The sequence below is a fragment of the Pipistrellus kuhlii genome, unplaced genomic scaffold (genome assembly GCF_014108245.1).
Source record: "Pipistrellus kuhlii isolate mPipKuh1 unplaced genomic scaffold, mPipKuh1.p scaffold_m20_p_9, whole genome shotgun sequence".
Classification (NCBI taxonomy): domain Eukaryota; kingdom Metazoa; phylum Chordata; class Mammalia; order Chiroptera; family Vespertilionidae; genus Pipistrellus; species Pipistrellus kuhlii.
This window is the reverse complement of record NW_023425595.1, coordinates 12100642-12115097: the sequence shown is the minus strand read 5'-3', so window position 1 is coordinate 12115097 and position 14456 is coordinate 12100642. Positions and strand designations below refer to the sequence as shown.

Genomic DNA, 14456 nt, shown 5'->3' with positions numbered 1-14456 from the left:
TTATTTATTGATTTTCATGAGAGAGAAAGAGAGGGAGAAAGAGAGAGGTTTGTTGTTCAAGGCTTTGCATTTTTAGCTTCCAATTTTGCCAAATTTCTGATTTTAAAAAAATTATCAAATCCTTTCAAATCTGTCATATTTCAGCATAAATAAATATTTCTGGCTGTATTAAATAATTTCATGGACTCTAGAGGATACGCAGGTCTTTATCTTCCAGGGTTATTTCCTATGATAGCCAAAAGAAATAATTGACAGCCTGCTCCTCCCAGTGAAACTGAGGGTCCTATGACTTCTATTAAATTTAATTTTAAATTATAAATTAAAATTTGAAGTTTAGCTCTAGAAACCATCTCTTTCTTTTTCCTTCTATAATCCTTAGAGACCTAACTTTGCCCCCCACCCACCCACCCCCCCGGCTCATCAGTGACCCCCAGGCAGCAGAAGACAGTGCCTAGACTTGACTAATGCTCCCATGCTCAGGACCTCTGCAGGCTAAAGATAACATCTTGACCTAAGTTATATTTTAGCTCCTGAGCCATGAGGTGGAATGACCCTCTGGCTACTTCCCAGAAGAGGGACACTGAAACAGACCTTAGAACTGTCCTCAAGACCTGAAGAAATGATTAACTATCCTTACCTCACTTCTGATCAATCAGCTCCCAACAACCAGAATCCTGAACCCATAGTGTCTTGTGATTTTTGCCCTATATAATCTGTTACCTAAAGGCCATCGGGGAGTTTGTGTTTTGAGTACTAGCTTCCCATTCTGCTGGATGATGTAATTCATAAATAAATAGCCAATATTTCTCCACTGCAATATTTCTCGGTGCCTAGAGTTTGGCTCTACCAGCCCTGGGTGGATAAACTCTTTCTGTTCAATGACACCAGGTAGGCAAAAGGTCAAGCCAAGCCTTTAGGGCACGGGCAACAGCTATCGCTGGGAGAGACAGGATAAATAACCAATTGGTCTTACAGCCTTTTGTTTTAGGTACTTCTTACATCTTTAATTTTTTTTACTAGTTTATTACAGGAGATTCTTGCTTTTCATTATCTGCTCAGATGACCAAAGTTATTTTGGGATTCTTCGAGAGCTGTTTTTTACAGTGTTTGTTTTTTTAGAAGTTTCTACAAATCAAAGAATATGTTCCATTATCCTCAAGAGGTTTAGAATTCCCTCTCTAAGGAAGGCCCTGGAGGTGGACTTAAAGTTTTTACTTAATGACTGTTACGATTTTAAATTATTTTAGCTAAGTTGGTTGGTTTTATTCAAAAGGTAGATGAGGCAGGACCAAAATATTTATACATATAGCTAGCTAGAGGTCCTTAGGAAGGAGCTTTTGGGGACTTTTAGAGGATAAAAATTCCATGTTAAATATAAGTTTTGACCCTGGTCAGATAGCTCAGTTGGTTAGAGCATGGTCCTGAAATACCACGGTTGTGGATTCGATCCTTGGACAGAGCATATTCAAGTATCAACCAATGAAAGCATAAATGAGTATGTAACAATTTGATGTTTTTCTCTCAAATAAATAAATAAATAAATAAATAAATAAACAAACAAACAAACAAATAAATAAGTATTTTAAGGATAAATTCTCCTGAAAGGTGTCACAGCTAGGCAAAAAAAAAAAAAAAAAAAAAAAAAAAAAAAAAAAAGACAAAAGAGATGTCAGTCAAAAGTGCCAGGGAGTTTATTTGCAAACTCATTAGTTTTGGGAGTGGGAGTGGGCCTGGAAAACAGGTTTATAGAATTTATGTCTGGGTGCTCCCCTATGAAATTTCTTTTTTATTGGTTGGCCAAGGAAGTTGCACAATAATAAGTGAGTTTAGATTTCTTTTTGTTTAGTCCAGAATTTGCTTTTTAGTTTCAAATTTGTTTCTTGAAGGGAGGCTATCTTTGAACCATTGAATTTCTTAGGGACCTTTAAATATCACTAAGCTTATTTAGCAGAGCTAAGATTTTCTAATTGTGCATGTAAACATATTAATTTCAGAATCTCAAAAGATACCCAAAGTGGCCACTGTAATTTCAAACTGTCCTTATCAGAAGTCCATCAAGACAAATATTTAGCAGAGGACAGCCTATAAAATCAGCTGGCATTGTAGAATGAATGAATGTCATTGTCCCTCCATAAACACACTTAGAAAGAGAGTACCTGTTACTAGAACTAGTATCAGAGGAGCCAAGAATTAAAGCTCTGAACCAATAGAGCTCACCCACTGGAATTCTGAAGCAGTCAGGAAGCTGACAGAGCACCAAAGGCTCAAGAAGGTACTTAGCTGAAATCCAGTGGCAGTACCAGATTCCATGATATTGACACCATAAATGCCGAAAGGACATGAAGAGTTTGGAGGCTTTGGCTAAGAAATAAATGATAAAGATTTATTCAAGGGCCTTAGAGTAAAGACCCACAGCTAGGCAAAAACCCAGAAGTGTTCCAAAAAAGAAAGAAAAGGTAAGGTTTCCTTTTGTAAAAAGTGCATGGCTGAGAATAACCAGGGCGGTTATTAGTCAGATGTTGGGTAGTCTGGTGACAGATGTCAGGAGGTCAGAATACATGCGTTCTTTAGGGGGTATTATGAGAGTTATCTACAGGGCTGAAAAGTTCAAATAATTTAAGTTCCCAGTCTAGTCAGAGCAAGAATGCTCAACTTTCATAATGTCAATCATTTAGCATCTTGGTTAAAGTAGAGTTTGTATTGAGTTGCTATTCCCAGGCTCCCAAAGGCCGATTGGAGATAAGGATGCTAGAGAGCGCTGGGTGAAGAGTAAAAAGAAATAGAGATACTGTTACCTAAGATGAAGTTGGTCTAATAGGGAAGCAGGAAGGTGCAGTGGGGAGGGAATGTCCCGGATTAAGTTCTCATTCTTCTATTTTCTAGCTGGGACACTGGAACGAATTACTGAACCTTTCTGACTCCATTGTGCTGTGTTTAATGTTGGAATAGAAATAAATTAAGATTGAGTTAACAGGAGGGTGCTGACATATGGCAGGACAGCTATACGTCCAAATGCAGGCTTTAACACATCCTGGGTGGTGCCTTGGTTTGCATGTTTCCTTGGCTATCCAGAAGAGCCTGCCAGGCTTCTCCAGAACTTGTCTAGCCCGCCTACTGTGAAAGCCATCTTCTGGGTGTAGTGAACAGCCTGAGTCTCAACTCTTCACAGGCAGATGACTCCTGGAGGCTGTGTGAGACTGGGTCAGTCTCTAGTGGCCAAAGGCCCACGCTCAGGGCAAAGTGTAGTCTAGGCCTGTGATCAGCAAACCACAGTGGCTCTTTGGCCCCTTGAGTGTGGCTCTTCCACAAAATACCACAGCCTGTGCGAGTCTATTTTGAAGAAGTGGCATTAGAAGAAGTTTAAAAATTTTGGCTCTCAAAAGAAATTTCAATCATTGTACTGTTGATATTTGGCTCTGTTAACTAATGAGTTTGCTGACCACTGGTCTAGGCTATGACCAGATCGATCCTGAGAAGCAGCTGGTATTTCTCTGAGAAACTTACAGAACGCTCTCCTCAGACTGAAGTCTTACCTTAATCCAAGCTATTCCAGACCTTAAACACACTGGATGTTTGTATGTCATTTATAAGCACTTTCAGACACTCAAGTTTGTCTAAATCTTGTGACGACCTGTGAAGATAGTTTTTGTCCTTTCTGTTTCATACATGAGGAAGCTCAGAAAAAGTGACTTGTCCCAAACTTTAGAGACTTCATAGAATTTGCCATAGAGCAAGATTTGGTACAAGTCTGTACTGGCTTTGTCCAAAAACAAGGGAATTTCAAGATAAGATTGTCTCAATTACTAGGTGTCCCATTGCAGTGGGGTGGAGTGACCTTTGGAGACAGAACTAAAACTGCAGTCCTATCAGATAGCACTGGAGCAAGGGGCTTAGACCAGTAATGTTCATCCTCATTCCCCTCATTGTGAAAGAGAGATCGTATCTGAGGATTAAATGACATGAAATAGTGTAGAGATGCCTGACATAAGTAAATGCAGTACTCATTTTATGCCATCTTAAACAGGTAGATAAAAACACAGAATCTATTAGCAATTTTTCATATTTTCCCCTATGCGATTTTCCACAATTCAGTTTCTATCCTCAAACTGACCAGATGAGGTAGTCAGAGTTCTGTCTTTGAAAGGTTTGATTGGAATTCAGATACTTGAGATTAAATCATATTAAAGAAAATCTTCTCCATCTGCAAGCCAGCTGGCGGGTATAAGGGCAGTCTGCCTTTTCTAAGCTGAGTGGCCTGTAGAGATTTACCCAAGGGCCTGGCTTCATGGAGGCTTACCCAGCACGCCTGATTGAGCCTGGCCTGGCTGGGAAGATTACAAAGTTGAAATCACTTGAAATTCCTCTTGTTCACCCAAAGATACAGAAATAAAAGAAGCAAACTCATGATCTTGCTGAGGTGAAATCTTTATTGTGAGTCATTCCTGCATCTTTTATTTTCTATTTGCCCGAAATTAATCCACCCAAGTACTATAAGAATCACATGCACATGGATTTTCTTATCTCATGCCCAACACACATTACATCAAAAGAACAAATTATACTTTTTGTCTGTATTTATCTGTAGACCTTTGAGCTCGATAGTCGCTTTTAAGCAAATAGAGGAAATTTTTGTCACGTTCATTTTTTGAATGTACCATCATTCCTGGATCTGAGGCTTCAAGCCTAGGTGCAGTGAGACAAGAAGCCAAATCATTCTTTTAAATGTCCTGGCCTAAACAATGCTGGTGACACACATGTACGCACATATGCATCCATGCACACAATAAATTAATTGAAGTTATATCCAAATTCTATTTTCTTTCTCCTTTTCCTCATCATCAACCCCTTTCTCAACCCGATGAAAGTTCCTTCCCCCACCCCACCCTATTCTCAGCTATTTCACAAGGTGAGGATTTACAAAAACCATTCTAAACATTTCAAATATGTCTCCCTGAAATATTTACTTGTCCTCTCACGGTTTGACCAGCAGTTACCACGGTGAGTCACCCATTGGGCTTTAATCCACAGCGGCCTGAAATAACAGCCATACCAGGGCTATGACTTTACACTTTCCATTTTTATTAAAACGCTCATTTCCCTCAAACTTGATTATCTTAAAGCTAATTTTATTCTATGCTTGGCCTTCAAGTTTGTACTAATTTGCAAATCTTTTCCAAATGGCTCACAGGAGAAGGTTATCAACTCTCACACATGCGATTCTTTGTCAGGAAAATAGTATCTTTCCCCATGAAGAAAGCATTTCTGGAGACAGTGGGATGGAAAGAATCTTCTTTACAAAATAAGGGTTAGGGGCAAAAAACTAAATTTGTGCATTTTAATCATATACACACATATAGGATATGGTTATATGTACATATTTATATACATATGTATATATATATATTATATATACATATATATATATACACATATAAATATATAAAAATATTATTTCCCCAGAGATCCTATCCATATGCAGATCTGAGGAAAAGAGTTGAAATCTAAAGATCAAATATCTCTTTTGGATTATGGATGGTTAAAAATATATAGACTCTGAGTGTCACCATTTTCCCTTTGTTATAGGATAGGCACCTATAGCCCTGGTCTAATGTCAACCCTTCATTCAGTCTGCTTCATCCACTTCAGGTGCATTGATGAAATGTCTAATATGCAGATCCATGCATGCTCATGTCTTTATTATTATAGCTAAGTGCTCATTTCCCCCTTCATCTTTTTTTCTGAGGCGTCTCCCCACACGTCTTCGGAGGATCCTGGGAGTTTCTTGAAGAAATGATACAAAGCACAGTGCTGGAGGTGCACTCAACAGACCTGCCACTTACACATCTTCCTATTTCACCTTTTCTGGACTCTCTGCCACTTCAAATGTGCCTCTTACGCATAAACATTCCTTCACGTGCAACTCAGCAGAGCTTATGCTATGCTCCATGGATCCCTGAAACCTCTGTAGGCGTCTGCACTGCAACATCCAAATATAGAAGCAAAATCCTTTCAGATTTAGCAAGTTTGTAATGTTATTTATTTCCTATTAAGAAATTTTATAGTCACCTTTCTCCATTAAACAAAGAGCCCAAAATATTGATACTATATAAACTTAAGAACTTCATGTCAATAAGCAGCATCTTATTAACCAAAAATACTGCTCGTTAAGCAGAAGAAACAATTTAAATAGAAAAAGCTTGAATTAAATAAACCTCTATGTACTCACTGGTGGACTATCGATCTACACCAAAATCACAAATGAAATAAAACCAAACAATAATCCCCAAAGGGGTAGCTGGTCCTCTATGGATATTGTTGCCTCACATTCTTCTTTTTACTGTTTCTGTTATGATTTCTATTGATTTGGTACTCATTCAACAACCGAGACACAACTAACCCCTCCCTCCTCCAGGAAGAAGTAATTTCTGGTCCTCATTGAGCTCCTTCTTCTTTAAAAAAACAAAACAAAAAACATATTTTAATGATTTTTACAGAGAGGGAGAGGGATAGAGTTAGAAACATCGATGAGAAACATCAGCTGCCTCCTCACATCCCACACTGGGGATCAAGTCTGCAACTAAGGTACATGCCCTTGACCGGAATCGAACCCAAGACCCTTCAGTCTGCAGGCTAACACTCTACCCACTAAGCCAAACTGGTAAGGGCAGCTCCTTCCTTCAATTCCATAACATTGAAACCCATGCCTTACACCTCTAACCTAGTATTGATTTCTTATATGCATACAACCTTGTTTCCATACTAGACAACAGGGCCTTACTTCCCTTGTATTGCCTTAATTTCTACCAGAGTTTTCACATATTGACTTCATGCACCCATGTGGGAAAGGTCACAAGGTAAGTCACCCACTCCACCTCATGTAATCTATGTGAGCTAGCTCTCTCTGACTCATGGCTCATTTAAAAATGCAAGAAAACCTCAAAGAGGTAAATGAAATGTATTTGGACCCCCAATCCAAGATCTTGCGTCTTAAATGATTGGGGTTATGAAATGATACACCTGAGAACTTTTGGATTCACATTTTTACTAGTTCATGGGCCCAACTGCCAGTGAACTTTTCCATTAATGCCCTCGTTTACTGGTTGGCACTTGTCCTGCTCTTTCTCTCAAGGACATCAGAGTGCTGCCGCTTGGTTGTGAAGCATGGAGGCTTTGCTGTGTCTTGTTTTAGTAGCACTGGCTTTCCCACTGGGAACAGAGTGGGCCTCACCCGCTCCTCATGACTAAGTCCAGAGAATGTGTGGTGAAGTAGTTCCGTGACTTTTTAACCTGAGCAGTATTACCCCCATCGTCCATGAATGCTTGGGTTAGTAATTGTATTGCAGCATTGCCGATTACAATAAATGTATGCCCACCCCCGAACTCACCAACATTGGACACTTGGAAGCATGAAGCATTACCGCACACCCCCAGCTTCCCAAGTTTAGAAGTTAGGTGAGCCTAATCTTTTCCCCAAGCAGAAAAAATCTTTTCTACTGCTCTCTTCTTTGACAAGTATGGACATTGACACTAACATTGTGCCCTGCAGGACATGTACATTAGCCCCCTCCCCATCCATGGGGAGACATCCAAGACCTCCAGAAGATGCCTGAAATGCAGATAGTGAGAACCCTGTTTTTCTTAATAAAAGATGAGCAATAACAGAGAACAAAACAATTATAACAATGCCCTGTAATAAACATTAAGTGAATGTGATCTCTCTCTGATAACTGAGATGACTATGTGACTAATGGGAGGTCAGTGTATACAGCGTGGTTACCCTGGACAAAGGAATGATTCATGTCCAGGGTGGGATGGAGCAGACTGCATTAGATTCCATCACAGTACTCAGGACAGCACACAGCTTGAAACTTACAAATAGCTCATTTCTGGAATTTTCCATTTAATATTTTTGTACTGCAGTTGACCATGGATAACTGAAACCATGGAAAGTGAAACTGCAGATAGAGGGACTACCATATGGTGGGGGTTTTTTCAGTGCTAGGGATATACTCCATGGATCCATTTTCCAACCCTCTGTGGCAAAGGTTAAGTGATAGAGGTTCATATCAGGCCTCTAAGCAAAGGGCATAGAGGCTCCGAAATCAGAAAGGTCTGGGTTCAAATTTAGTGTACTAATATCAAATAAATTATATGTTTCTGTGAGCCTGTTACCTCATCTGCCAAATGGGAGTAACACCATGTCCCTCATCATGGTTGTGAAAATGGTAATATACATAAAGCCCCTGGTATATTGCTTCAATATAGTAGATACTCAATAAATGTGTTAGTTACTATCTTTATTATCCAAGAGTTTGAATTGGATAGAGTCCATGATTCTTAATTTCCTATTATAGTCCTCTTAGTAGAGTCTTCCAGAACTAGAGTTAAAAATATACGTGGCCTAAGAGGCTGTTAAATGTCAAATGTCTGTAGAGGTTACTTCGTGGGTAGGAAAGGTTAGAGCACTGAGGTGGAACAATGGTGCCCCTTCCACGTTCCCATACAGCTCTGTTGTCTCAAGAGTTTTAAAAAACTTAAGAATGGGAAAGTGAGGCCTCAAAAAACTATAAATATTCCATTAGAAAAGAAAAGAAGAAAGAGATGGGTAACTGTTACTTTTGTTGTTATTGATCTTCACCCAAGGACATGCTTAGAGAGAGGAAGGGAGGCAGAAACAAAGGGAAGGAAAGACAGGGTTGGGAGAAGGAGAGGGAGAGAGGGAGAAGAGAGAGGGAGAGAGGGAGAGAGGGAGAGGAGGGAGGGAGGGAGAGAGAGAGAAGAGAGAGAGAGAGGGAGAGAAAACATCTATCAGCTGCCTTCTTTCTATATGTACCCCAACCAGAGATTAAACCCGCAACCCAAGTATGTGCCCTAACCAGGAATCAAACCAGCAACCTTTTAGTGTACAGGATGACACTCAACCAACTGAACCACTCCAGCCAGACTAACTGCTATATTTTCTTGTCATTAGCAATATATCGGCTTTCATGTGCTGAGATCCCAGTCTGATGAGAAGAAATGACACGAAGGTCATGGATGGACCTCACTGTCCACTTGGAAAGCTCTTGGAGCACCTTTAGGCCCCACAGCTTCTTTTCAAAGAGACCACCGTCTCCAGCTATTTCAGGTATCGCATCAGCCTCCCTGGGGGGGATCTTGTGTTCCAGGAGCACCATTAATTCTTCCAGCTGGTAAGCAAAGGCAGCAACTTGGAGTAAAAGGGTATGTATTGCTTGATGGAAGTCACTGTTAGCTGGAGTAAAATGTACCCGTTGGTCATCTAAAAGCCTGATCAACATACGATGGAAGGTACGATAAGCTTGGAGGTTCTCTAGGAGTCGTTCTGCCTCAGGCAGCTCACTCCAGCGATCAGTGCTTGCCATTGGCACTCCATCCACAGAATCCAGGTCCATGTCCTTGGTCAGGCCCTGATGCTTCACCTGGCCAAGGATAGAGAAAAACATCACATTCTCAATTAAATAATCCCTAAAACTTATATAAAATCTTATTCACCTCCCTGGTCATGGACCTAAATGATACAGAAACTCTTGATTCAGGGTCCATAATTGGACTTTCGGGAGATACTTTTGTCCCTCAAATTATACAAATTGCTTTGACTACCTATTTATTTTTCTTGGGAGACTCTGCCATTTTCTTTAGGTTTTCAAGGTTGAAAACCACTGCCTGGAGTAACTTTTTCTTCCCATTACAAACTTCCTCCTGTGCATTTTAATCATACTGAAGTTTTTAAGTATTTTAAACATACTTGATGACACTGGCCCCAGCGAGGAAGCCCTGGAATGTAGCCATAGGATTTTTCTAATTGTTTCTTCTCTATTGCTCACTCTCCGTAGTGAGGACAATCCTTTAGAGCAGCGATCGCAACTGGTGGTCTATGAGGTCCGAAAAGTTGGCGACCACTGGTTTAGAGGATTCAGTGGAAATCAGTTAGAAAAACTAGTGGGGCTGCGCAGATACTCTCCACAGGGTCTGAAGTGTTTTCACAGCAGCTCTTAGGTAGAGAATCTCCCACTATCAGAAAACCAATCTGGAACCCATGGCTAATGCTTTAAGAATATAACACTTCCCAGAGAATCTTCTAGGAAACCCTCTTGATAGTATAGGTGACCTTTCTGTTTAGATCCAGAAATACGTTTTTCCTTTTATTTATTTTTTAAATATATTTTTTTATTGATTTTATACAGAGAGGAAAGGAGAGAGATAGAGAGTTAGAAACATCGATAAGAGTCATCGATCAGCTGCCTCTTGCACACCCCCTACTGGGGATATGCCCGCAACCAAGGTACATGCCCTTGACTGGAATCGAACCCGGGGCCCTTCAGTCCCCAAGCCGACGCTCCATTGAGCCAAACCAGTCCCGGCCGTTTTTCCTTTTATATTGATTTTAGAGAGGGAGAAATGGAAGGAGAGACACATCAATGTGAAACACATCAATTGGTTGCCTCCTGTACATGCCATGACTGGGGAATCAACCCTGAAAACTAGGTATACCCCGACCGGCAATGGAACCCTCAACCTTCCATTGCATGGGACAATGCGCCAACCAACCAAGCCAGGGCATTCTAGAAACACTTTTGATGTGTTGAATTAAAAAGTGGGTAGCTAATACTATATAGAAATTGATTTGGTTTACACTGCTCTCCTCCCAACCCTATAAACCTTACTCTGCCTTTCATTTGCATAGTTCAAAAATTCAGAACAACCTATATGACGAACCCAAACTTAGAGGGCTCATGGTTAATCTATTCTGGTAGAATTCAGATTGTAGGCAATCAAATTAGGAACAGCCTCCAAGACATATAGCCAACCCTACCTAGCGACCCATGGGTATTTTCCTATCAGGAACAAATCTCCTAAAAAACTTAGAGAAAGGAAATAAACTCATGTAAGTTTCCTTAAGGGAAGGGGCCATGTCAAATGATATGTGCCCATTATATAGCTGACTGTATTAGTGCTTTCATAATTGGTAATGGGGCTGAAGCATGATGGTAAAGGGTGGGATCAGAATAGATGAAGTCAAAATAGACAACAGCAAAATAGGCAACTTACATAAGATTCCATAAGAGCCGTCAGGTCTGAACGAATCTTTCTTGCTAGCCAGATGGAGCGGCTACAGAGATCCCGACGACGGTGAGGGGTCAGCGATGAGTGCTCTGCGAAAGCCATCCCCTAACTCAACTGTCCCAGGAAACAAGTGAGCTGAGTTTGTTTCTGTCTACACTGTTCCAAATAAGAAATGTGACACCCAGACTAAATCCACTGGGCATTCTCTAAGGGAATGTCGTTCCCCACCCCCACCCCGCCTGACTCAGAGGTGGCAGCAAATTCCTGGCTGTGGATTTTTGTGCCTGTGGAATCAAAGGCCCCTTTTACTCAGCTTTTTTTTCCTGCAGCGTCTGCCTCCATCTCTCTCCTCCGAGTGCCTAGCCTACTTGTTTTTGTGTCATTGTTTTGCTTTTGCACTTAGCAACAAGGTCACTATCACACTAATCCTCATGATACCTAATGTAATCTATTTTGTATACACATATCATCAGTTCACTTTATTACACTCTCCCTTGTGCTCCCCATGTCCTTTTCTTTTCCTTTTTGACCTGGTAGTCTTCAATACTACATCATTATTATGGATATAGCCGCCATTTATTAAGTACCTATCCTGGGCCAGGCACTGCTCAAGGCTATAAAGCCTTTAATCTTCAGAATGATTCTAAGATAAATATTATTTGCTTCATCTTACATAAAATTTACGTGAAAAGGGTCCTTTAAAAAATACTGCTTCTTTTTACTCCCATCCTTTTGCTGTGTATTTAAAGTTAACTTACATTTGGTTAAAAATTAGCTAAGAAGGCATCTCTGATCTCAATCACAGTGCCTTCCTCATAGCTACAGGATGAAGATACTGTTTAGGCCTGTTCTTTTCCAAAGGACAGTAAACACCCAACCCTGACATGGTAACATTACTAAGACAGTCTCACTCAAGTGACAACATGTTTTTCTTTTTCTTCCTTATCTCAGTTATACCACATGCTTCTCCACAAAATAAGATTAGTTGGGCTTTGAAATGAGGGCAAAAGAGTTTCAAAGCAGCTGTAGAGTTGCTATTCTATTGCATTTAACTCAGTAAAGGTTAGAGGATGGTGCTAACTGGTAGAAGTTGCAAGTCTCAACTTCAAATGAATTAATTAGCTGTCACTATTTCCTCTCATAGACATTCCCTCTAAATTGAAACATGCCTTCTCAGGGACAAATTTCCATAGGTAAACAAGAAAGAAATGAAGTATGGGTGGCTGTCACAGTAGCCTTTCACTTAGATAAAAGGATACTATTTTTTTTTAAAAAGTTAATATTTTGTCAACTCACCACATGGCATATCAGCATCATAAATCAAGAACCAAACACTGTCAAAAGTTAACCCCCCCCTGATTTTCCACAGAGCAAACAGTATCTGCCACATACAGCCTGCTCCAAGGGCACCTGGTTTTCTTATTTAGCTGCATCAATTGTTTCACCCTGGGACAACTGTAACTCAGTACAACCAAGGAAGACCAGTTGCTTCCATGAAGACAATTTTATTTTCTTCTTTACATACTTATTTTGGATATGTCTTACCTAGATTAAGAGAAAACAAGAATTTGAAAAGCAGAGTATCCCTTTTATTATTATAATTTCTTTTTACATAACTTTTCAACCTAGATTCAGGTAACTACCTATCTCTCCCATAAAAGGAGAAGGGTCCTGCATATTACAATAGGCAAAAAGGCTTTTAGGAAATAAAAATATTTTAAATTGATCCATTACAATTTTTCAATCTTCTTCAGTACGTTGGAAAGTGGGAAAAAGACAAGAGAGAGAAATGGAATTTCAAACAACCAGACTGTAATAACCTCAGATTTAATACACTATATTTTTTCTCCAATCAAGTACAAAGGAGGTTCAAGTGCTCTATGTGGATGCCTTTCCATACCTTAATATATTTTTTTACTCCCAGTAATCCTGGCCAGTGTTTATCTAAACTTTCTGAAGCATATTAGGTCTCAATTATGCAAAATAATCCTGGGCAATCAAACAAGGGGGAAGCATAGAAATAATGTTTGTATCTCAACTACATTTTCAAGAATCTAGAGTTGCCAATTCAAGATGGAGAATATGCAGTGGGGGAAAAGGATAACAGAATTTGACTAAAAGTAAGAAATGCAGAATTTTAAGATTAAAAGAGCTCCTTGGAAGGACAACGTAGTAAACAGCATGAAGAGCAGAAAAGAAAAAAAGAGGGCCCAGTACATACACAAATTCTTTCCTATGCTAGCATCCTCATCTCAAAAGGAAAAAAGATAAAGTCCATGAAAAATACAAGTTTATTGCAAACTGCTATAATAATTTATTGAAGCATATTATAGGCAAATGGTAGCTATGAAGAGGACAACAAAGGGAGAAAGAACAGATAGTTTCAATTATTAGAACTCTGACAGGGAGAGAGGAGTGTGAGAACATATTTACCTCTATCTCAAAGATTTTAATGCAGTTTGCTTTCATGACTAAAATATCTCATTACTAACTACCAAAAATGTAATTTATGGACACAAAGGATAAAATAAATGTAATGAAGACAAAGGTAAATATGGGGAATGGATGTTAGCTAGTGAAACAGTACAAAATAGACTTATGTGGGGGAGAGGAGAACAATTTTACTGTAGACCCACCCAATCAATCATGTATATTTTCATATCCAATCAATATACCAAAGTCAACTCCAAATCCTTACTGTGGGCAGGAAAGCACATTCTACATCCCTTCTATCCTTATTCCACTTTCTACCCCCACACCACTGGAGGGATGGCAATGCTGCCACACACTGAAGAGAAACAATAGTGCATTTAAGCCTGTGCACTGTAGGTGCCTCACTCCCCACTCTCTGGTATCCCAGCCACGGGCACTCGTGGGTGTCAAGTACGCCTATTTCAGAGATGACATTTTGTTACCCTCTTCTTGGAAGAAAAAAGTCAAAGAGAAAATTGATAAACTTTGTAGTTTTAGTGTTTGTGAAAAACAAGCTGTTCCTCATTTTGTTCTCAGCAAAACTTCATTCTTTCCAACAGCCATCGCACATTTCTGACAAACAATGCATAGGGCAAGCCTTCAATTCCAGCTTCTGAGGTACACAGGACAAAAATTGCCCTTTTAATTCCCTAAAAATGAGCCCAAATAGGTTTTTGTCTTCTGGGAGTTAAGAGCTTATACAAAAACATTAATTGCCTCTCTCATGGACAATAATAAGCAATCCATCCCTTGAAAATTCGTATTTCAAGGGAAGTGGTAAAATCCCAGAATTTCTGGTGGGAGCCAAAGCTATTATTACATTAATTTTGTCTACTGAAGCCTTTTTTTCTTCTGAAGTGTTTGTAACTAAACTTAGGAAACAAAACAGAACCATTTTC

General features: G+C 39.7%; 1 protein-coding gene across 1 annotated transcript; it reads right to left on the bottom strand.

The window, feature by feature from the left end:
- Positions 1–8724: 8724 nt before the first annotated feature.
- On the bottom strand, positions 8725–14260 carry CNTF (ciliary neurotrophic factor). The gene is made up of 2 exons (XM_036426313.2): positions 11071–14260; positions 8725–9440 (listed from the first exon to the last, which is right to left on the bottom strand). Exons 1-2 carry the CDS (start codon positions 11185–11187, stop codon positions 8952–8954), a joined length of 606 nt encoding a protein of 201 aa, XP_036282206.1. The 5' UTR covers positions 11188–14260; the 3' UTR covers positions 8725–8951.
- Between the last annotated feature and the right edge of the window lie 196 nt (positions 14261–14456).

Coding starts and splice junctions, on each gene's coding strand:
- CNTF (XM_036426313.2), bottom strand. CDS start 11,187: ATGGCTTTCGCAGAGCACTCATCGCTGACCCCTCACCGTCGTCGGGAT. Junction 9,441..11,070: donor CGGCTCTTATGGAATCTTAT/GTAAGTTGCCTA, acceptor ATCCTTGGCCAG/GTGAAGCATCAGGGCCTGAC.